At 33.2% G+C, this 25,480-nt stretch overlaps 1 protein-coding gene across 1 annotated transcript in view; it reads left to right on the forward strand.

Annotated features, from left to right (window-relative positions):
- Nucleotides 1-25,480, forward strand: part of LOC128988925 (uncharacterized) — a 73,508-nt gene that overhangs the window by 42,182 nt on the left and 5,846 nt on the right. The window contains exons 19-24 of the mRNA XM_054410708.1: nucleotides 11,664-11,826; nucleotides 15,505-15,797; nucleotides 16,818-16,945; nucleotides 20,954-21,163; nucleotides 22,025-22,242; nucleotides 24,488-24,748. Coding sequence (XP_054266683.1) covers nucleotides 11,664-11,826; nucleotides 15,505-15,797; nucleotides 16,818-16,945; nucleotides 20,954-21,163; nucleotides 22,025-22,242; nucleotides 24,488-24,748 — 1,273 coding nt within the window. The remainder of the gene's footprint in view (nucleotides 1-11,663; nucleotides 11,827-15,504; nucleotides 15,798-16,817; nucleotides 16,946-20,953; nucleotides 21,164-22,024; nucleotides 22,243-24,487; nucleotides 24,749-25,480) is intronic.

A 25,480-nucleotide genomic window follows, 5' to 3' on the forward strand; every position in this document is an offset into this window, starting at 1 on the left:
GGAACGCTTTGATGATGCAGATAGTCCGTCCTGAGCGATGCCAATGCAAAACGTCTGTTACTTTCAGGTTATCCCTCGTAGTTTACAGGTTGTCAATGATCAATCACAAAACTTTGTTTCAAATAGTTCATAACCTTTTATACCCAGTTGAAAAATTAGGAAAGTACAAGGCTTCTCCAGAAAGTAAGTACCGTTTTGGAAAAAACACACAGATAATAAAAAAATGTATTTCTACAAGAAAGAGGATATCTTAAACTACTTTCAGCAAGCTTCACGTTCCATGTGTTCAAAAATCGTATTACAGAACTAGGGATGGTCAAGTCTCGAAATTTCGGGAAATTTTAAATCTCGTTACACGAGACGAGATTTATTTTTGGCCGAGATTTTTATCGAGACGAGAAAAAAAAAAAAAAAAAAAAAAAAATTAAAACGCCTGCAGAAAGTCAATGCAATACCCGCAATACAGGAGCGTGTTGTAGTTGCGTTTCCTTTGCGAAGGCGTTCTTATTTAATTAATTCTTCAAATGTAAATATTACTTTAATTATTTTAATAACATTTGAGAAGTTTTGTTAAGTGTTAGCAGTGTGAGGATGTTTTATTACTATAAAAAAAGTCAAAACAAGTAACTATTTTATAAAAATTAATATTTTATTTTATGATTTATTTTATTTTAGGATAAGTTGAACTCTATCCTAACTGATATCACTATGTTTCCTAATCGTAGGCATTTTTAATAATTTAGGCGTGATTAATAAAAAAATGTTATGCTGATGTTTTTTAATAAAAGATTGTAAATATTCTTGCCTATTATCATTATTTTTGTATTTAAACAGTCATCTAACAATGTTACAAAATCAGGTAACAATTCCGAACGTGCATTTCTCGTTGTGTATGAGAAGGGAAATCCCGTCTCGATCTCGTCTCGAAATTTTATGAGAAATAAAAAATCTCGTCTCGTCTCGTCTCGAAACTAAAAATCCAATCTCGTCCATCCCTAAGAACGCATTTTGCAGTCCGCGGGATCAGAAATTGTTTCAAACATTTTGGGTGCACACTAACTAATGTAAATACAACACAATTAATTGTGCCGTAATTGCATCAGCTGTTTCAACAATGAACCAAGGAGACTAGTGTGCATGCGCGTTACATCGTTAGTGCTGTGCCGGCGGTAGAATGAAACGGTACTTACTTTCTGGACAAGCCTTGTAAATCATTTTGCAACAATTGTACTACAAAAATATATTAAAAATTGTATACAGTAAAAAAATCATGAATACATAATTTAAAAAATAACAAATACAAAACAAAACATAAAATATTTACAACAGTAATCACTACCGCAGGAACCGTTCATATTTGATAAGAAATATTTGACCTGACAGTGAACGGATGTAGAACTCGTTTGGGTAGGTTTTGACATAGTTAGAGTCAACGAGGTAAAAAGCTTGACGGATCTGCATTCTTTGAGCTTTCCTTCGGGTGAAGACCATCTGTAGCTCACTGGTGTCCGCCAGTTTTGGTGGTTCTCGAAACCTTTCCATGCCACTGAGCTCTTTCGCTACACTGTGGGCTGAAACAAAATTAAACTGTTTAATCTTTGTACTTAGTTGATATAAAAGAAAGCTGTATAGGTGAATGGTTATATTGCTTGCCTGAAAATCACAAGACTGATGGTTCAATCATTAGAAAACTTAGTAGTTTCTCAACGGTTTGAAATTGGACCCAGGTGCTCTTGATCTAAGTTATATTTTTTTATTGTCATTGCTACAGAAACAGCTGATCTTAAACAGCATCAGTACTACGTAGATTTCACCTATTAATAAACACACCATTCCTTCATATTCAGCTTGTATTATAATTATATACATAATGTGTGTCACTGTCTTAAAAAAATGTTTAATCAATATTCTATAGTTGAGGAACAGACTAATTAGGCCTACAATTAAGTATAATAAAATAAACAGTTACCTTGTTCAATATCCTTTGGTGCTATTAGATGACGACCGGTTTCGTGACGACAATCACATCATCAGGTCAATCCTCGTAGAACGATTCGTTATAAATACATAAAGTTTTTACCGAACACAAGACGAAAACACATTATATTTACAAGATATTTACACACAGAAACCATCGCGATGCGTGCACCCATAATTGATGGATAATAAATGGATATGCACGCATCGCGATGGTTTCTGTTTGTAAATATCTTGTAAATATAATGTGTTTTCGTCTTGTGTTCGGTAAAAACTTTATGTATTTATAACGAATCGTTCTACGAGGATTGACCTGATGATGTGATTGTCGTCACGAAACCGGTCGTCATCTAATAGCACCAAAGGATATTGAACAAGGTAACTGTTTATTTTATTATTAAAATTTTCAATATCCAGTAGTAGGAAAATGAACTCTACAGGCGGTGACACACTATCGATCTTTTCCCCGATCAAGACCCCGAACCGAGCAGGGAGAAGGGAGAAGGGAGATAAATATCAGCAAAATTTTACTCCGAACATTTCTCCGAACATGACCAAGACCAGACGAATTCTACCGAGCGCGGCAACAGGAAGTTTTGAGAGAGATAGAGAGTGTGCGAGTGAGAGCGCGGAACTATCAATGCTAGCGCAGGCGGCCGCTCGGTGCGGCGCTCGCGACGATGTACGGGGCAAAAATGTACCGTGACACACTATCGTACATCGGACCGTACATCGGACCGATCTTTTCTTTGATCTTTCGCCAAAAAACCGCCTCCAGAGCGCTCGTCTCCCTGCTCGGCCTGATGTCTTGTTCGGCGTCTTGATCGGTGTACGGACCCGTGACACACTATCGAACATCCTCCCTTCGACCTCCCTTCTCCCTTCTCCCTGCTCGGTTCGGGGTCTTGTTCGGGGAAAAGATCGATAGTGTGTCACCGTCTTACAATTAAGGCTCCAGATTTACACTACTAAACTAAGCAGGAAATTATTGAGTGGTTTTAACAAAAGAATACACCAAACTTTTTACATCTTTTTACCTTTGTTGATTATGCTGGGTGTGTGAATAAGAATATTTGAGAAATCTTTTATCTGCTAGACCTTTATATTACATTAATTTATGAATATATAGTTTTATCTTAGCAAAAAGTTGCTCTGCTCGGATCATAATTTGTACTTTTTGCTACGATATTGAACAACTTTATGTACATAAGACACAGGTAAAAATAAAAGAATCCTGCCTCTTGCCAACCACAAAAATAAGTTTTTGTTTATACTTGATAAACTTCTGAACTCAAATAGAGAAAAAGTCCGGAGAAAATCTCAAAGTCAAAATATTGAAACAAAAATGTCCCTAAGGCAGTTTATTATACATTTGCTATATTTGTGTGGAATTCAAGCTTAATTGGTCCGATGGTTTTTGCATAAAAATACAGACACCTAATTTATACTACATTATGTATTTATATTACAAAATTCCTTTTTAAAAAGAAAATTCTGGTAAAAATTATGAAAAGCCAAAACTAATGTTTGAAAACCTACGCTAAAACTGCTGTGAGTAAAACTTGGGAGAGTGTATTACTGCTAGGTGGAAATGAAAGTTGTTGTTTGTTGTTGTCCATTGTCTATTGGAGAGGGGCCAATGAATTTTGGCTCACTGTTTTGCAGTTTTTAGATCAGCAATCTCTGCTATATGCATTTTACTGGCTGTTACATTCTGTAGACCACTGCTTGCTGATTGATGGATCATTGATTTGTTACATGTGAGCAAAATTTATATATACATTTTGGGAGTATTTTTAGTTTGGAATACAAATCAAGCGGTTTACAAATGTAAATACCGTTTATTCTCTTATTTGAAACTTGTATTATCCTAAGTTAGCTATCCGGAATAAAAAGTAAAATAATTAAAAACGATATACATACATTTTATTAATTGTTTTCAACAATAGATCTAAACATTTTTTGTAAACTCCAGTGTAAACCCGGTTTTAGAACAAGTGCATGTTTCCAATTGCTTGTGGATATTAAAACTACCGTTATTAAACACTGCAAAACTGTTGAAAATATTAAACAAAAAATATTTTCTCTGTATTCTTTGTTAGCCTACTAATTAAGATGGAAAATATCTGCAATAAACTGTTAAATAATTTTATTTGGATTTATAAACTTTTGTTTAACATGTGTTACAAACTCCACTGTGATCTACATAAGTGGTTGTGATCAGTTGAGGCCAGTGTGGTAGATGTGGGAGTGTCAAATTGTGGTCATTGTCAAGATTTCCTGTGTCTCAATCAGCTGATAGAAGTGACCGGGACTGTCTGACCTCAACCATCTCACACTTCTCTGGCAATGGACTTAATGTTCATATTGTTGTTCTATCCTACTTCTGTGTCCTAGCCTCTGCAAGGCTAGTTAAAAAAATAACTCTTAAAATCTTAGAACCACTGTTGATATTAATCTATATAAATAAAATTAGAGTTTTGTCTGTACATTGCTCAGAATTATATATTTTTAGGTTATTTTTACGTTTTATACATTAAAGAAGCAGAAACTAGTCTTATCTCTATTTCTGTCTGTCTTTCTGTCTGTCTGTAACACTTAAAATGGCATTTTACGCTATATTCTCCAGGAAAACGAGAGTACCTATCTAGATCCAAGTAATTTTAATGAATTCACTGGATTGGCGAGAGTGTCTTCAGCCATTAAAATGTGGCTTCACTATACTTTGTAAATAAAATACGAACGTTCAAAAATGCAGTTTTGTGCAATTTTTGTCACGTTTTGTCCAATTTTTATCACATAATTATCTGTGAAATAACGAACAGCTGTTCGGATCAAGATTGTTTTTTCTAGCTGTCACTGATATGTTTACAAATGTTGTTCACAAATACCGCAACCATTTTCGATCACGTTTTAAAAGCAAATCCCAACCAAGTGAGATTAAAAACGTTTTTCTTATATAACGGATTTAATTAATCGCAAAAGTGCAATAATATAGTGTAACCGTAAATGAAATTAAATAACTAGGCATCATCCAGGGCAGGAACCAGAGATTCTTTGTGTATAAAATTGTTCTTGAGTTTTGATAACCTGAAAGAAGACCTTGAATCAGTGATGTATACGGTTGGGAAACTTACATTTATTAATGATCGTCGCCAATAGCTTAGAAACAAGGTTTCCACTCATTGACAGCGCTTCGATGGCGGTTTGTGTAAAAATCACAACTGCAGTGGGTGATTGTAACAGAGGTTTACGGATGATGCTAAACTCGTTTTTCCAATGTGTCACTTTCTGTTCCTACCATTGACTATATATATATATATATATATATATATATATATATACATTTCGACAGCATTTCGGGCCATCTTCGGTCCAAGCAAATATAAATTGTTATGATAAAGTTTGATGACATTAACAAAGATTTCAATTACTAATTTTATATGTACTTTGTTATGCTTAAAGCATAGCAATTTCCCTAATTACCTAAGCTCTGTATTTTTGTGTGTACGTCTGTTGGTAACGCATTAATGTCCTTATTTCTCAGTGTTTCACGGAAAGGACAAGAGCACCTTGATAATGAAAATGTCAACCCGAATAAAGTGTTAAATTGTGAGGTTTAGGTAGTACCTTAAATACTTTTAACCATTGTGGAAAGTAACTTTCAATTATAGGCCTACCTTAGGGCTATGCCTCATAGATCTATAAAGCATTTTTAGTTTATCATTGGATTTAACATATGGACCAACACGATCCGGGTGAAATTTAATTGCGAAGCATTTGTTTTGGCTTGAAACTGTCAGATACTGTATTTGCGAAGGTTTATATAGGGTGACAAAAAAGTCTGGAAACGGCTTAATATCTTTTTAAATAAATCCGTTAGAAAATTCAAATGTTTCACATCAACTTACATGTATGAAACCTACTTTTTCCAAGCATTTTCATTTGTTTACCTCTACCAGAGGACGACATGAGAAGTAGGTACATAATCTTTAATGTAAGCTTAGGTTGATATGCATGCACATCATTTTAAAGGGTTAGTCAAGTGGAGTTCATTGCTGGAAACCGCGTCTAAAAAGGTTTATCCGTTACAAAATGGCGGCTGTCCAAAGTTCTTGTGGGATATACCTGCACAGGCCTTAGTTTTGGTAAATACTCATAGTCAAACACTTATATGAAATTCATATCTCATATATGAAATTGTTTGTTCATTTATATATACAGGGTGAGTTTCTACTGGCCGTGTTAACTTCGCCAGTAGGTTCTACTCACTTAAAGGAAGAAAAAATTTTGTATATATATAAAGATCCTATATATATGAAATTTCCATGTCCAATTTTCAAGCGTTTGGCTGTAATAGGGGATTTTGTGTTTTTCTTATTTTATTAGACTTTGCTCCACAATTTATGTAATAAAAACTTAACCAATTACTTTAGAGAGTTATAGTTAAAATCATTGGAAAGAATATTAAATTTGCTATAAATCAAAGGTTTCATTCTACAATTATACCATTACATAGTCCACGTTATATCCAAAATAAAGTAAAAATTGCATTAAATTAATTAGTTACGATAGTTTTCATGAGCCCGCTTTGATACATAAACCTACATCTATGCAATGTTGAAATGCATAAAAAACTTGGCAAAAACGGTTGAAAACCGGACATGGGTTTATAAGACCTTTTTTGTTCCTTTTAGTGGGTAGAACCTACTGGCGAAGTTAACACGCTCAGTAGAAACTCATCTGTATATATGAACTGAACGGTTGGTGTTTTTAGCGTAGAGGACATCAAAAACAAAAAAGTAAATTGGTCCTGTTTCTAGGTCTTACCATGAGTAATAGAATAGCTTATTCCCTATATGGGAAATTCGCTAAAAGTACACAAAAACAAAAAAGAATGCTTAACCTTATCTTTTAACCAAACCTTATACCATAGGTTAATGAAAAACTGTACAGTCACATACATTTTGCATACATTACATTATGCAGTTATACATTATTCTTACTGTACATATTTGTTTATTTTTGTACATTTAAATGCTACAATACGGTCTTGCGCTCAATTACTCTGCAGCATAATATAAATTCGCATAACAGATACTTTGTGAGACACATGTCATTATGTCTTTTTATCTTCATCTTTCAGGCAACAACACAATATTAAATCAATAATTTTTTACTTAAACAACAAAATAAAATTTTCTAATATTGAGAACAGAATTTGCAAATATTGTTAAGTTTGCTATTCAACCAAGTCTTTTCTATTAGCATGTGATGTTAGTCCCTTTCTGCCTTTCAATAAATTACGCAAAATAACAAAAACAACGAAAGTAAAAAAGCATGAGAAAAGGCAGAAGGGAAGCAAATTTAATTAGGCTAAGTAATTATGTTAATCTATCGCATTTCACTCGCATTCATATATCACTTTTCGTTCATCTATATTCTCAATCTTTCAATATTGTATCATAATGTGAGCATGTCAACCCAGTAAAAATGGTGTAACCATAAATAAATACATAAATAAACACATATAGTTAATAGATGGAACAAATGTCGCGAGATACATGTATAACCTTTTCTATTTTTTCTCAGGTCTTTGAATTTTTAAACAATGGGTGGAAATGGTTTTGTCATGTTCATGTTTTTCATTTTTTTCTTAAAAAGGCAATGTAAATTTTATAAGCTGGGAATCGTTAATAATCATAACCCAAGTAATCTTTTTTTTTTTTACCCATCATCTGGCAAACGACTAGTCACTAGTCGTTTGAGCATCAATTTCTTTAACTGCTAAGTTTAATGAAAACACCACTGTATTAGATATTGCTTTATATCATTTTACACAGGAGATTCTAACATTTATTTTGACATATAGTTTGTTTAGTTACCGTGATATAACAATATTTTGAAAAATAAAAACGTAGAATGACGCAACTACGTGTTTAGCATGATGTGATGTAAAATTCACTCTTATATTGTTTGCACAAATAAAAATGAATTTTTTACTTTTTTCATGTAAAGAACAATTTTCTAAAAGTGTTGTACGTACATATATTGTATTTTCAATAAAAAAATCCTTTGTATTTTTCTCAAGCTACTTTGGAAAAATTGTACAGGCCAATTTTATTTTTGTTTGCTCCTACAAGTAAACAGTTGTACAGAATTTTTTGGGATCTGTCAATGGTTTAATTTTTTTCCTTTTAATGTTCTAAAAAAGAAAATATATAATAGTATATACTTCTGTATGGTAGAACACAATTTTTACAGCTCTAAAGTAACCTATGTACATACAGTAAAAAATGGCCTGCCAGTACAGAAATTTTTAGCTGCCAGATGGGGGTTAAAGAAGTGGGATTTTTTAACTCAAGGACAATTTTCCAAAACTTGTTTGCAAATCAATCCTGAGATGGTAAAATGGCTCTGAATATTCTGTTAGATTAAAATACAAAAATACAGTATATATTTTAGGTAAAGTGTTCCCAAATTAATACGTATACAAAACAAAATTTGTGATTAAATCTCTGGTCATGTTTTTTTTTAAACTCGTGTATGAAGAATAGCATAGTCTTTCAATTGAAGACAATTTAAATCTAAAGATTTTTGAAATCAGGTTGATTGACGTCACAGCTGCAGGTGTGATGTTCAGCTCTTAACTGGTTAATCTAAATATAGTTGATCGACTTTGTGTAAGAATGTAGTCCAAGGTGGTACATTTGTGTTTATGTCAGCCAAGCAAGAAGAAGTGCAGATACTGTTAACAGCTGTTACAAGTGTGTTTGTGCATTTTATGTTAACACTTCTCACAATTGTTATGATAATTGATAATTGATGGTTACCGAACACAACCAATAAGAGATAGTGTTAAGATAACTATCACTAGCTGAAATTGTATAAAGAACGTATCTTTAGGCAGAGCTGTTATGTGCAAATGCTTCAATCATCTGTATCTAAATAGAAAAATCAGTTTTAGCGAATTTGGGAATAAACTATTACCGTAGGTCTCATGGTAAGACCTGGACCCGGGACCGATTTACTTTTCGTTTTGGGGTCTCCAGAGGCCAAAAACCCCATCCGTGTTCACGTTCTTATATATTATATGGGATAAAAATGTGGTTTTCCCATTTTTCACCCTGAAAACATAACATTTTTCAATCTCTTTCCAAACCATTTTGCAGAGCTCAAAAAAACAAATAATTTAGTATATTGAAGCATTGTTGTATGCCTAACGGTCAAAGAAAAAATTCCAAAAAGTGTAAATTAAAAATTATCATAATAATCTTACGGATAATAAATCAACTGCTGTTGTAGCTCTAACTTTTATTTTTGCTCTAAATAAATAAACTGTTGCTTGTCTATGGACATTTTTTAATGAAATTTGGAAAATGTGTTTACTTCATACCAAGCTATCATTCATCATCATATTTCAATAGAAACACCTCATTGTCTTCCCTCTAGCAGCAACCTAAGTACTCATTAAAATTAATGCTATTTAAATAGGAAATAAATCTGAAAATTTTAAGGGAATAATTTAGTGGAATTCCAGCCAGGTAGATGGAAATTTGCTTAGTCTGCAGGTTTGCTGCGGCGGGGGTATTAATATTTTGTTGTTGAATCTGAACATAGAGTTCTTGTAGGGAAATGAACATGTGTGTACAAACAAGATTAATTACCAACAAAGTTCAAATGATAAAAGCTTTAACAGGTCAACTAACTCAGTTATCCAATTGAAGTCAACAGTATTAGATATGTGTGATTTAGGAACCATATGCCATATCTAAAAGATTAAGGCATATTTGTAAGAACATTTTTGTTACAAATCTAAATTCAGAACAGTTAAATTTGCATCTTATTAGATTGAACATTTTGTTGACTATCTCAATAAATCATTAGAAGTAGTAATAAAAATTAATAATTATTCTATTGCACATTTGTTATACCCCTTTAGAAATTCCACAAATGAAAATTTGTGTTCACATCGTCAGTCAATAGTAGATTTTATTTTCAGATATAGACAGAATAAAAAGCTTACTCTATGCCAAATGTTTAATGGTTAAACGTATCACCAAATATAAATAAGGTATACAATAATTTTCTAAACTACTAAAAATAAGTTTTAATTATTGCAATAAAAATATTAATTAATTTTCTATGCACTCGGGTACAAATTTTAATGTATAGATGAGTGGTTGATTTGTAATGAAAGAAGTAATTAATTAATTCATCGTTTTGTGACTGACTAACACCGGCTCTTTTTTTAGTCCAAAACATTATTTATTAAGGGACCTTTGTAATTTTTCTAAAACAATTAGTTCATTCTAAATACGCAGTTTTGTAGCTGTAAATTAATCAATATTTTATATTGTCTCATTGTCATCAAACTTGTAATCAAACATTTTGCAAGAGAATTACTTTTTGAACAAAATAATTGTAGCTCTCAAAAAATACTATTTTTGGCATTTTAAAAACAAAATGCTTGCAGAGAGAAAGTTTGTAATTATTTTCACTTTTGTGTTCATACAACTCAATTTGAAGGTTTCATGCTTTGTCAAAGTCTACTAACGTAGTGTGTACTTATCTGATGACGGTTACGACAAGTTTATCAACAGCTTGTACTCACGAGGGATCTGACGTCCAACATGTGTGCTCGGGAAGAAACTGATCCAACAATAGCTCAGCCTCTGTTGGCCAGGGTCAGTTAATCCGACGTCAACCCTACCAACACTTTTTGTTTTGTTTTTTGTTTGTTTTGCTAAACGTGCACTGCTTCTCATGTTTCCCATTCATTTAGAATACATACGAAATGATGATTGTTGTTATTTATCTGTTTCTTAAAATATGTTTACTAATTAAATAAAGTTTTAAATTTAATTTTAATTTTATTATATCATTCCATGTGTGCTCCCACATCAGTTTTAATTGGCATCATGAATATTGAACTATCAAATAATATAAACTAGAGATTGTCCAGAGATCGAAAACTCAACCAAACCAACTCAACCATGTACAGGCATCTCTATTTTCACCCTACACTGTAAATAAAACATGTTATTGGAATTTCTTTAATTTATTTTGATTTTCTGTTTATATTTTGTCGTTATTTTGTCACAAGCATGGCAACCCAGAGGCCCATGTAATTTTTTTTAAATTTTAAACTCCTTTTTATTTGCGTTTATTTTTTAGCCTATTTTAATTTATAAAGGGATTCTGCACATTTACAGGAAAATATCTTTCTAACAGTATGCGCTGATTTTTCCTTGAGTGAGTAGAAGGGTCTTGCGATCAGCCACTCGTTTAACTCCTGGTGTAGCTTGTTGCCAGTCAGGTAGATGGTTCTTCATTTTGCGACCAGTGTAGGAAGGGTTTTTTCCCAGAGAGTGGTTCGGTGAACTGGTAGGACGAATTTTGGAGCCATGACAAGTGTTGTAGTGGTGCAGGTCTTGGTTTCTTAGGGGATTTATTTTATCCACATAGGCCTACTTTATGGTTTCAAGTATGTAGAGAGCCACTGTGAAGATTTCTGTGAAAGCTGCTCTGCAAGTCTGTGGTGGGAAAAGGTTGGCGAGGTCTCTTCTGAAGAAGAACAACAAGAATTCAAGCCATATTTTTTGCTGAAACATATACTCCTAAGCATTTTTTGCTTAGGATATCTATGTTAATTTATCTTCTTCAGCAGCTTTTGTGTTGTGTAGATGATACCAGAGAGGAGGTAGTGTCAGCCCTCTACAATGTACCAGAATGGACCGAACCACATGTTGTCATCGCAAGACATCTTTGCGTTGCTGCTCAAACCGCTGACTTTGTGGCCAAAACATTACAACTCCTGCTGTCTCTTACCACCAACAACTTTACCAGGTTGGATTTAATTGATGATTAAGTATCATTTCAGTATAATTTAAGGGTTATTTTAAGCCTAAATCAATTATATTATAAAAGTGATACAGTCAAACGTTTGGTCATCATTTAAGGCATTTTATCAAATAAAAGTAATAGGCATATGGCACATCAAAATGAAGCTGAGAGTAAGTAGATTTGTTTAATAGTATTGGTATGAACAAATTTCCTATGGGCTCTGTTACAGTGTTTTTAAACACATCAGCGCAGCGCCGCTCACTGTAATGGCTGCTTGGTAAATTTAAACCCCTTATCCTAATATACAAAAATAATTTTACTTCACTAAGTGGTAAAATTAAGTTTAGATTCTAATATAAATAATAGTAATAGATGTGTAACCATTTTTTATAGAATTAAAAAAAACAGCATTTAACTCTTCCTGTTGTGAAACACATGTATCAACTCAAATAAAATAAAAGAATTATTTTTTTTTATTTCTTTTGAATGTATTGTATAGCAGCTCGTTTAAACATTTATAATATAGTTAATGTTTTTAATGCTTATGGTACTTTGATCCTGAATCACCAGGGTGAGAAGCTTAAGACAAAGATGAAAGGGTGGGTGTAGAATGAATTGCGTGAAAATGTTACAGACAAAGATTAATTAATTCTCTGCTCTGTTTACAATTTTGTAAAAAAATATAATAATCAATGACAGGTACTTTAGTTTGTTAATACAGATTTTGCAGTAAAAATATTTATTTTTACTAATTCTTTTGTACAAAATCGAATGGATTAATACAAGCTGTTTGCCCTAAAATTTAAATGTCAATTTGTAAAAATCCTTGACAAACAACAAACCATCAAATGATGTATGGGTTCTTCAGCTAACCGGTAAAGTTAATTCAAGTTGTGAAAATAAATTTCAGTAATATGGACTTTAATTTATCTGGAAATACTGTCTAAATTGACAAATTAAATATCTCTTCTCCACAATGCTAAATCCAATAATTTCAATTAATAAATATGATAGTTTAGCATTTGCATGTCTAAAATTTTAAACGTTTCTTATTTATTCATCAAAATAAGTGGAAAACAAATCCATGGACCAACTCCAAATCTAAGGAAAAACAATAATTTTGTGATTTTTTACAGTGACATTTTGTTGCTGTAGTTTAAAAAATGAATTTCTTGTGTTTTTTTGTAAATTAAATATATAACTTTAAAGTTGTCTATAAAATCAGTTATCGTTAGGTAATTTAATGCTCATTCTTTTTAAAACTCATGACTTAAACCTTTTCACATAGATATGTTCAGAATTTCACAAAATGCACATGAGCTACAATGTACTGTAAACATCATAGCAGACCTGTCAAAGTCGAGGAACGTTTAAATTAATTAACCCATTGTTGACACAATTGTCAAACAAGATTGTTACAAGTGATCAGATGGTCACTGGGGGACTGGGGTGTGAAGGCCACGTAATCAATAACAAGACGTTGTTTGATAAGTGATGAATATCAGTTGTAGACCGAGCCTCGCAAAAACTGACCTCTCACATTGCACGTTACTGTCATTGAGACACATGTTATGTGATTACCTTGTTGTGGTAGGGCAAAACAAACTCAGACTACTTCAACTGTTGATAAAACATAAGAGGTTAAAAAAAACATTAATTAAAATTAAAACTTTGATGATTTCCTTTGGAACACTAAGTTATAATAGGTTTGAGATATGTATGAGGTCAAATTTCAAACACGTAACCCAATTTAAGTTCACAAGTCAGTAAAATTCCAAACTTGTTTGCCATATTACAGATATTTTAGTTAAAGTTTAGTAAACATTTAGTCTTTTAGTCTTTTACTTAACTACTTTTTTAAAGTTTTTAAACAATTAGAAGAAGGTTATGTCATAAAAATAAATCATTGTGAATATTTTTTTCAGAAACTATCATATTAGTTGGTAAAAAATACAAAAAGTTGCATAAAGTCTCTATTATAGGTGTTAGTCAAAATCCTCCTGCTATTGTTAGATTACATTATGTACACCAAAATATTGAATTTGAAAAAAAAAATTGTACGATTTTAATCTTGGTACCTTTCTCTCTGTTCTATTTACTAACAACATTCAAATTCTAATCAAGTAATGATTTTTAAAAGCAATTTAACAGGTATAATACTTGTGCTAAAAATAACAAATAAAAGCATGAAAATAGTGATAAATCTGGAATAAATCTTATATAATACGATAGTAACAATCTATTGGCAGCTTGTATAACCTTAAAATAATTTTAATCTAGTTTTATATATAACAAAAGTAATAACCAAAGTAAGTGTATAATCTTGAATGAATTTTACTTTAAATGCATTTTTTTCAAGCAATGATTCAGTAAGCAGTGTATGAGAGCTTACATACACCCCTGGTAATTACTGATTTGACAAATTAATGATGAAGTAGGCAGCATGTGAAATCTTGAATGAATTTAATTCCAGTTTAGATAATTCATAAAAGTAATAAACATTGAGTATCGTGTATTATCTTGAATTAATCAACCCTAGTTACATATCTTATAAGAAAGTAATGATCAAGAAAGCCAAACTTATTCAACTTAAGTATGCTTATTTTACATACATAAATAATGATGTGATCAAGTAAGCAGTGCATTCAACTGCAGTATACATATTTTACGTCAGCAATGATGAGATCAAGTAAGCAGTGTGTATTGCGTGTGTTGACTTACACAGGTAGTTAGTGAAGGAGTGTGCTAGGTTTGGAGGCATGGTGACCACTGTCACTACTGTTACTGTGTGCGGGTCAGGGGTCAACGTGGGCACAATCAATAGAGGCCGTACGACCATGCAGTAGTAATGAAATCATCCTTCATACCCTTCACAACTCTGCTCGTTTGTCAGTTTTGTTACCAGTTGACATGTGTGCTTTTGCTTTACTTCAGGACAAAACCCCGCTTTTGTGATTAATTTCAGTCTCAACAATGTGCGTTGTCAGTTAGTCAATATAGTTGGCTGACAGCAAAATTAATGTTTGGGGAACATGAACGTTTGGGTTGGAAACGTCACAAGAAAATTTATGGATTGAGAAATAAGTAATAAATGTAAAAGGTGGTAATGTTTCACTTGCTTTCAAGGTGTTTTGTAACTAAAACCTTTACTTTTGTAAATCGATTTTAATAATTTCTTAATCAATGTATTTAGTGCTATTTTTAAAAGTTTTATACTTATCAATCAGGAAAATGGTTTTAAAAAAGTTTTAGGTCATGGGTTAGATCATGAGAATAAATAATTTGTTGGTTGCATTTCAATTTTAGATGTTATGAGTATAAACAGTAATTTCTAGATAGAGAAACCATAGTGAAAAATTTGTTGGTTGGAAATACAATTAACGTTTAAATTATTTTTTATAAATTTTTTTTGTTGCTGACCAAATTGATGGGTTTTAACAGTTGCTATAACTCACAATAATTCATTGCATTAGTTTATCTTGTTAAAAAAGTTCATATATTTGACAGAAATCAGTAATTTAATTTAGCACAATCTGTCAGTGGCTCACATCGAGTAAGACAATTTAGGTTAAAAATCTGGCGACAAATTTAACATTGGGATGGAATTTCCAGTTGTATCAACAGTCAAATATTATAGTTTAAATATTCTAAAATAGTTTGACACAAAATTTTTCTTTTCAGTGCTAAGACAGTGTGTGGTACATTAAGGACAGCTCTGGAAGGTTTCAAATCCCCAGAAGAAGTTGAGTGGAAACCAGTAGTCAAGTCTGAAGAGTGGATGCAATGGGTGCGGCTGTCTCTGAAGCTGGGAGAAAACCCTGACGAAGACAACAGTTTCCTACTGACTACCCTGGCGGCCCTGTGTGACGTCGTCTACTCCAAGGATCACCAGGGAGTCAAGACTATCACGGAGATGGTTCTGTCCCACTCTCAGTTCCTCACAGTGATGCTCGGCAAACCAACTCCAACCAAAAGTAAGTGGGTAATTTCCACATCAGTATCAATAGGTTCAACATTCTTTCTTTTTCTAGAGTAAACACTTATATTTACACAATGTCAAAATTAACGTTTTTTATTGTTTCTGTTATAAATAAAGCACTTTTTTATGTTTCACCCTCACATCCTAGGACGTGTAGGTTCTAGCACGGAACTGTTTTAACTTTACTTCAGGCAAGGCCAAGATGGTTGCCCTTGCCGCACCATCACTTGGATAAAATCCATTATTGATTGGTGGAAATTGAAGTCCGGTGCTCTTCCACTAGACCTGCTCGCTCCCCAAAAAATGAAGAATAGAAGCTGCATAGTCCTTACATTCTTATAGTGAAACAATTATTGTATGATTGCTAATTGCCGTAACACAGCCTAAATGCCTTGAAGTAGGTGAGCGGCATCCTTATAAAAGTCAGTAACTTTTTGATGTTTGAAACCTAATGCACCTAATGTACCTAATGTATATGTATATATTGTAAACATTTTTTGGAAATAAAGCAGATTTGATTTGATTTGATTTTAATGCAGCTGCCCTTGATGGGCTTTAAAAAATGGTTCTTGTCTACATAATTGTCTGGGCTGGTGTGTCAGCATTAATTTACGGCCAATTGGCACCTGTGTATATTCAACAAGACGTTTAGGGTAAGGATAAGATTCTTTTGGTTGTAATGAAATCAAACTGACTTACTTGAAATAATAGCTTTCAAATAATATGAGAGGAACTAAAACTCTTGCTCTCGTGCTGAGTACTTCACTCAATTATCAATTGCAAAAATTTAACCTTAAAAAGCGTCATACTTATGGTTGGAAAAATGAGTATGTTAGGTTAGCTAAATAATAAATAACAACATTCCATCTATAATTACATCCATTTGACTAATTGGTATGCAAAATAGTTTTGCCGTGTGTGCCTTGTGACGGAAGAAAGGTAGGTAATAAGTGCAATAGACTTCAGCTTCAACAATGTATGTTTATTTGCAAACTACAATGTGTTTTGTTATCAGCCGCACTGCTAGAACTGCTACTGAGTCTGCTGAGGCTAGACTCGTCTGTGATGGTCTCCACTCATGTACCTGTACTACTGGCTGCATACTCTGCCTCACTCAGCACAACAGATCAACTCATACTGCAGGTAAGATGTTTGTCAGCCTCTCTTAATCTTGCATTCGTCTGTCACATGGACCTCAAAAGTCTGTACGGCTTCATTGAAGGGAAGTCAAACTGTCTGTATAATTTAATCCATTCAGTATAGTAACCTCGGGCATAACCAACTCAAACTCGGAATATCCGACATAAATTACACATATCAACACAGTTGTGTGAGCAGCTTGAAAATCGAACTGAGCCGATCTTTGCCTACGAGTCAGTTTTCATCTCCTCGATTTTTTCCTAGTACGAATTAAATTATGGCATAATAAGTTATTTTCTTGCTCTAAATTTCCTGTGAATCAAGGATTCATTTATTTTTGTATTTTTGATTAATCCAATAAATTATATTAACAAGTAAAAGAGTTCAACTGAGGTAACTTATTTTACAGCGCGCTGCGCCGGTTTTGTTAGGCTGGGTTATCATAAATATGTTTTTAGGACTTTCCTCGTTTCGTTATGAATGAATCGAACGATGCTAGATGAGTCTTACTTCCTATTTATGATAACCTAACCTAACATAACCAACTGCCGCAGCACACTGTATAAGGGTGGCCTCCGTATACCAAAGTACCTTTGTTTTGGGGTTTTACTCACATTACAACACAGTCATTTCATCTGCACCACAGATATCAGTATCCCTTCACTGAAAACTTAGTGAAGGTCACAGTCTTATCTGCTAGTTACCACAGTGTGTGGTCATTGATATCTATTAAGTGATATGATTTGAAATGAAATGAAATGAAATGAAATATTACTTTATTATCACAAAACATTTCACAGATCCAGCGTTAGCTGGTGAAACAGGTGATATTGTCAGAGATCTTAAACACTAAGTTACATAACAAAACTAAAATCCACATAGCTTAAACTAAAATATATTTACTTATCATTTAAATAATCGGAAATATTATAATAATTTTTCTGTAAAAGGTATCGTTTGAAATCATTTTTAAATTTTGAAATACTGTTAATTTCTTTAAAATTAGTGGGTAGACTGTTGTAAAGCCTTAATCCCATATAATAAGGAGATCTTTCATATAAACAAAGGCGATGTCTTGGATATTGAAAATTTTTTGAGCGTGTAAGATATGGATGACTGATTTGTTTATCATTGTACATTTGATAATTAATTTTAAAATTCACCATCATTTTAAATATATAAAGTGAAGGCAAAGTTAATATCTCATATTTAGCAAATAAAGCTCTGCATGAGGTTCTTTTAGGCATAAATGATAAAATCCTTATAAATTTCTTCTGAATTTTGAAAACTGCTTTAGAATAAGAAGTTGCTCCCCATAATTCAATCCCGTATTGCAAGACAGAAAAGAACATAGCATAGTACACTGTGAGTTTAGTTTTTAAATCTATTACATTTCTCAAAACATACATTTGAAAGCAAGCCGTATTTAATTTACCAACTACCATTTTTATGTGTGTTTTCCATGTTAAATTTTTATCGATATCTAAACCCAAAAATTTTGCATTTTCAGTAAAGGATATAATATTATTATCATAAGATAATTCAACAGTGGAGTTTTGCCTATTCTGAATTGTTTGAAATAACATCACCTGTGTTTTAGAATTATTAAGTTTTAGCCCGTTGGCTGTAAACCAATTAGATAAATTAAGAATAGAAAGACTGATTTCTTGTTTAAGATTTTGCAAATTATTTGATTTAACTATTGCTGTAGTGTCATCAGCATATAAGATAAGGTTAGACGATACATTTCGAGGTAAGTCATTTATAAATATTAAAAATAGCAAGGGGCCTAGTATTGACCCTTGCGGAACCCCACATTTAGTGTTAAGCCACTGTGAAATACATTTTTTACCATTTTTTACGATTATCGTTCTTTGATGTCTGTTAGTCAAATATGAATGCATCCAAGACAGAGCCATATCAGAAAATTTATACTATTTAAGTTTACTCATTAATATATTGTAATTTACACAATCAAATGCCTTGGATAGATCACAGAACACCGCAGCTGTGCTCTGAGACCCATCCAAGCCATCAGAAACCTGATTTATGAAATCTAAGACAGCAGATATAGTGTTTTTCCCAGATCTAAAACCATATTGTTTATTGGTAAATAAATCATTATTTTCGAAATATGAATAGATTTGGTTGTAAGCAATTTTTTCAAAGATTTTAGACAAAGATGGGAGTATTGAAATAGGACGATAGTTATCAGGGTCCATTACTGAGCCTTTTTTGAAAAGTGGTTTCAGCTCAGCATTTTTTAATTGATAGGGAAAAATTCCTTCATCAAAACATTGATTGATTACTAGACACAGAGGCTCTGCAATATGGTTTATGACATTTTTAATTAATTCAATAGGAATTTCATCCCATCCAGAAGATTTTTTATTTTTTAAATTTCTAACGGTTTTTTTAATTTCTAAAATCGATACATGTCTGAACTGAAATTTCATTCTTATATTATTAGGCCTACTAGTATTATTAATCAAATTAGTTGCAGTGTGTAAGCAAGGCATACAATTTATATTTTTGTAAATGTTACAAAATTTATCATTGAGAAAATTTACCACATTTTGTCCATCTTTTAATTGCTTGTCTCCGACACACAAATCAGGGAAATCCAAATGATTGGAATTCAGGACTCCAAGTTCAGACTTCACAACATTCCACACCGCTTTGCTCTTATTATCTGAAGATGATATAACTTTACAATTAAACATTTTCCTAGCCTTATCGCAAACAGCTTTAAAAATTTTTCTATAGTTTTTGTAATACTTTTTAAAGTTAACATCTTGAACCGTTTTGGCAATAGTGCTTAACTCTCTTTTTCTCTGACTTGATATTTTAATACCTTTAGTCACCCAGCTTTTCCTATATTTATTTTTGGGTGGTTTGTTAGTGTAAAATTTAAGAGGGAAACATGTATCAAAATTTACTAACAACTGATTGAAAAAATGGTTAAAATTAGTTTGAGCATCTTGTTGAGGCAATGTATTCCAATTAACTCCTGATATGTGTTGATAAAAAAGCGCTTTATTTTGTTTTGAAAATAATCTTTTTTTGTACTGTATTTTTTTGCAAAGTGCAGTATTTCTTGAAATTTCAATAAAAAGTGCCCTGTGATCCGAAACACCTAGTTCAAGGTTCATTTTAGATCTTATATTCTGGTTAAAAACAAAGTTGTCATTAGTTAAAATATTGTCAATGCATGAGCTTGTATTTATAGTTATTCTAGTTGGAGAACGAAAATTAATTGTAAAACCGTACATGCTGATTAAATTTAAAAACCAAATTTGAATTTTACAGATGTAAATGTCTTGATTATTAGGTGAATCACAATTGAAATTGGTATAAAAACCAACTCCCACCTGCGTATGTTAGTGTAAACAATTGGTAGTTACACCTACATCTTTTATGTTTCAATTTTGCATTTGTTCTTCAAGTTCATTAATCAGAAAACTTAAGTTGTTTGGTCAATTTTAATACTATTAATTTGACACCCTGGCAAACAAAATCAGATATAACATTTCAATTATTAGCGATATCTAATCATAATTTTTTATTTAATACGATTAATTGTTATATCAATCATCAATGTACATATTTTATTCTTTTTTAAATCTCATTAACACATTATCACTTTTCAAAATAAAATACCACTAAATATGATAGGCTATTAATTTAATTGATATATCTCCATGAATGGTGGTTCAAGGAATCTCACCCCTCAATTGGTACACCTCCTTATTTATTTATTTAGTTATCTAAGCGGATGTATTATAATCAATCGGGAATTGATGCTTTTAACATTTGGTTCACCTTTTTATATTAAAATATAGGAAAATAGTTAATGTACTTCAAAATTCATTTTTAGCTATATTACGAACAAACTCTGCAACTAGGATTGTACTAATTTTTTGTGTCATTTTTTTTGCTAATCAATATTGTTTGTTATGTCCTCGACTCGATACAATGTAACGTTTAATGTGACTATTTTTTTGTTAACAGCTTCTCCAGTTGTATGAAAGTCTGGGCATCGTTCTCACAGAGTGGAAACCGTTCCTATGGGGTGAGACGGCTGCGTCGTTCTACAGTGTACGCAGCACAATCGCGCCAGGACTGTGGAACAAACAGAACTTTTCTCAGCTGATGGATCTGTTCGAGGAACACAAAGTGAATACCACGATCGCCAACTTTCCTGTTCAGCGAGCTCTTAGGGTGAGTGTTTTTGTGTACTTTTTTACAGTGGGGTAATTTAATTTGATTAGGAAGGCTCAACAGAGCTAATTCTAAAACTGACCCAGTAATTTGCTCATATTTAAGACAGTGTGCTATACAATAAAAAAAAAATTAAATTAACAAAGATCAACTCATTATGCAAACACACAAACTCGTTGCTCATTTTGCTTTGGGTTCAAACTATTAAAAGGTGTACAAAAGGTTGATAGTACTTATAGACAATAACCAAACACTCACATCAGCTAATTAAGAATGGAATTATGAGTGTTTGTATTTTTTACTATGATTCTTTGTATACAAATCTGATTTTTTGTAGTACAAAATAAATATTATATTACTTACTTACTGCCATGGCCACTCGTACCAAATCTGGTACTTGGCCTCGCCATCACGTTGTCACCAGTTCTCTCAGTCCTCTGAATCTTCCTCTACTAGTCTCATTTTTTCCATATCTTTGCAGCCTTGATCCCACCACCTGGCCTTTGGTCTTCCTACTGGTCTCCTTCCCCTCAGATCTCGGTTAGTACCTACTTCAACAAGCTTTCTTCATTTCTTCATCCTCAAGATATGGCCAACCCACCTTAGCCTTCTGGTTGTGGCGAATCCTCTATACTCCACTGGACCATATATATATATAGTTCTTAGAACTTTATTCTAAAAGGTTATAATCTTCTTTTACGTATTTTTCCCAGGATCCAATTTTCCCCTCCATATAAAACTACTGGTCTAATGTATAACTATGTATAATCTTTTGTATTTCCATGATATAACATAATGCTGGTTGTAAATTTAATTAATTGTAATGTAAAAACTAATGTATAACCCCCCCCCCTCCCACAGCCCAGTGACAAGATGGAGGACCAGCCTGATGTGTATGACCCAGCCTTCTATCTGCCCATGTTGGTAGCAATGTTTGCCCCCAGTGAGGTGTTTTACACATACAAGACGTGCCAGAGTGGTTGTCTGTCTCTCGTGTTGGCAGCACTGTCTAGTCATCACGAGGATGTAAGGAGAGTTGCGTACGTTGCGTTGCAGCGATTCCACTGTCACCTTATCAGGTTTGAAGTTTTTTCTAGAAATGATTATGAATTTTGTAGTAAGTGGAAATTTTACTATTTGTGAGTATAAGGTTTTATGTGCTTTAGAATTTTTTCAGAAATAATTTTATGGGTATGGCAGATAATTTTTGACTATCCCCTCTTCAGTTATCCGACCTTTCGTGTTACAGGATACGGGAAGTAGGAGTATCCTGAAATAGCCTGTTACTTCCGTTTGATACTATGAGTGTACAACGCAGTGATATGTCAAAACCATAAAAACTTTGGAAAATTTTCAGTTTTGTAATTAAAATAGTATTGGTTCAATTAAGTTTTGACAGTGACTTTGGATACTGAAGTAGACATCCCATCTAAATGGAGTTGTCCCAAATTTCCATTTAAAAAGAACATAGTAATGTGAGCCAGTCACAGAATTCATTACTGTCTAAAATTATATTTTCTAATTTATTTTTGTCTCTGAGATAGTTGACGTGATGTAAAAAATGCTATAGCTTACAGTATCCTAAGTCATTACATCGGTTTGGTTAAAAAGTCTGTATAGTCAACAGAAATTAGTAATTATGAGATGATAAAATCAAAATTGAAAAAGTTTGTAGTTAAGAGACAGACTCAAAGCCATAGCTTTGACAAGAAATAGATTTTACTAACTCCATAATATGTACATGCTTTATGTTCTTAAATTCTCTGTGACAACCTTATGGCTGATTAATCCTTTCTGTAGCCAATTTAGGAAGGATGGTAGATTTGAGACTCTACTTCAATCCACACCCACTATAAATAAGATTATTGAGTAATTTAGTATGCTGCTTTGAAGGAAATTGTTTTTCTCCGACTTTATAAACCACTTTGAAATACTTGTTTCTTTTTTGTCCAAAGACACTAGGCACGAGCCTTGGATTGTTTTTCACATTACTTCAGGCTAGACCTAGGGGTTGCGCAGGGTTGCCACCAGCCATGAAAACCTTGAAAAGCTTGAATTATGCATGAATTCTTGTGACCATGAAAAAGGCATGGATTATGCATGGATTTCTCCAATGGACCATGAATTTTCAAAATCAGGAACAATTATTCAACCAGTACCATTATATTTTCCAAATTACAAATATTTCATTTTTTTAAACAGTTTATAGAAACGAACATGAAAATACTGTGTGAAGATGTTTGAACATTACATGTTCAATTCTATTTCTAGCAAATTTTCTATAGCCTGCAAAAACAATGTAGGCTAGCATTTTTAAGTTTTGAATTTGCTAAGAGGTAAAAATGCTACCTCAGCTTAAACCCTAGGCCTAGGACTACTTAACGTGCAACTACTTTACTCGACTCGATACTCGAGTAATTTACTCAAATTACTCGACTCGACTCCAATTGAAAAATCACTTCTCGCCCACCCCTAGTGGAGATGATTATTTAACATGTTCCACGATCAGAAACAATTGCTTAGTTCATTCCAAGTCATCCAAAGATGCTGATGTCAGCTGAGATTCCCGAGGACTGTATATGGTTTGAAAAATCATTATTAGGCCTAGGTACGAAGAAGGGGACTTAAATCACAAAAATAGAAGTTTTAGACCTTGCACAGAATTGAAACGGGGTGCACAATAAAACCGAATTTCCGACTCTGACGCCTGATTTTTTTAGCTTTTTGGATAAAACCATCGTATCTTAGTACGTTGTGTTATAAGATAAACCAGAATGCACATTTTATGACAATTATGTAGGGGGATAAAACAGAACTTTTTTTGGTGAGTGGCATTTTTGTTTTATTCCATTGGAAAGACTGAATTAGACGTAGACTTATTATATTTTACAATTCTTCTCCAATATCTCATATAGAATAGCTGGACCTGTTTTGTTTTCAACTTTAATTTCAATGTTTATAAATCACTCTAAAAAAGCGGTATATTAAGTATGAAAGGTTATTCAAAAGTAACTGCCCCTTTAACGTCAGTTTATGAAATCAGCAAAACTCAATTGTGTTGAAACTGTATAAGCGCATCGACCATGATTTTTTTTTTAACTACCAATGAAAACCATGAATTCTGCATGAATTTTATCATCCCACTATGGTGGCAACCCTGTTGCGGCATTATCACTTAGATAAAATCCATTGGTGATTTGACGGGATTTGAACCCAGGGCCTCGGGGACTGTAGTCCCTCGCTCTAACCACTAGACTAGCTCGCTTCCCCACTTTGAAATACTATATCTAATATTGATCTTATTCAACCCTGTCTTCTTTGCAGCAACACCAACAACCAAGACAGTTTGTGGCTGCACTTCCTAGACGCAGTGCGGCGGGGCCTGAGTGATAGTGGTGGGGGTGTTCCCCGCATCACCTCTGTAGTGGCTGTGTTCCTGTGTCGCTGTGTGTTGGCGCTCACTGCCCCCACCCACCCTCTGTATCTACCCCTGGCGCAGTATCTGCTAGCCAAGCCCCGCCTCGACCTACACACTGCGCCGGAACTTCTCCCACTGTTTAACAGCTTCAGTGTACAATACCACAGGTCTGTCACTTAATGTTGTATAGATTCCATTGGTTAACGACCAAGTTTTTGGTCTTTCAATACAGTATTTGTTTTACAATTTAAAGGAAAGCCAAGTAAAATGGATGGTTGAGAGTTTGTTGCAATAGTGATTCAGTTTCAGTTCAGCTAGCCTACCTGAGAAAATGAGTCCAAAGGCTGATGTATCAGTCAAGGTCGCAAAACGTAACAATAAAATTTGGTCCAAGTAGGACTTCTTTAGTAGATTGAAGAGAAATGCGAGTTAAAGCTCAAAATTGAAATAATTAGATTTATTTGATTCAACCACTTTGATTATCAAATATTGTATTAAGAAATCAGTAGTTGACAACAGAACGTTATTTTTAGACAAAATATAGTTTCTAGATTGAAGCACAATACTTATTTTATGCTTTTATACTTTTCTTTGAAATGGCGACCATACAAAGTAGGTATTTTAAGCCAAGTATGAATGGAGATGAGTGTATGATGAGTGGCGCTATCTTGTAGTCTTGTTAGTGACTAAGGCCGACATATTGACACAGCTGTTAATTAATAAGCCCATACAGCTAATGGCGACTAAGGGACCTACAGTTTATAGTGGAATCCGAACCACTTTTTTTCCCTTGGTATATACGAATTGGTCTAATTATCAGGATAGTACTGCGGATAGTCGTAGTACTCACCCGTGCGGATGTTAATCCACACCAGGGAGTACCGCATCCACAGTGCATT

Source organism: Macrosteles quadrilineatus, unplaced genomic scaffold (genome assembly GCF_028750875.1).
Source record: "Macrosteles quadrilineatus isolate MER2022 unplaced genomic scaffold, UCM_ALF_1.0 Scaffold_3__2_contigs__length_128488019, whole genome shotgun sequence".
Lineage (NCBI taxonomy): Eukaryota > Metazoa > Arthropoda > Insecta > Hemiptera > Cicadellidae > Macrosteles > Macrosteles quadrilineatus.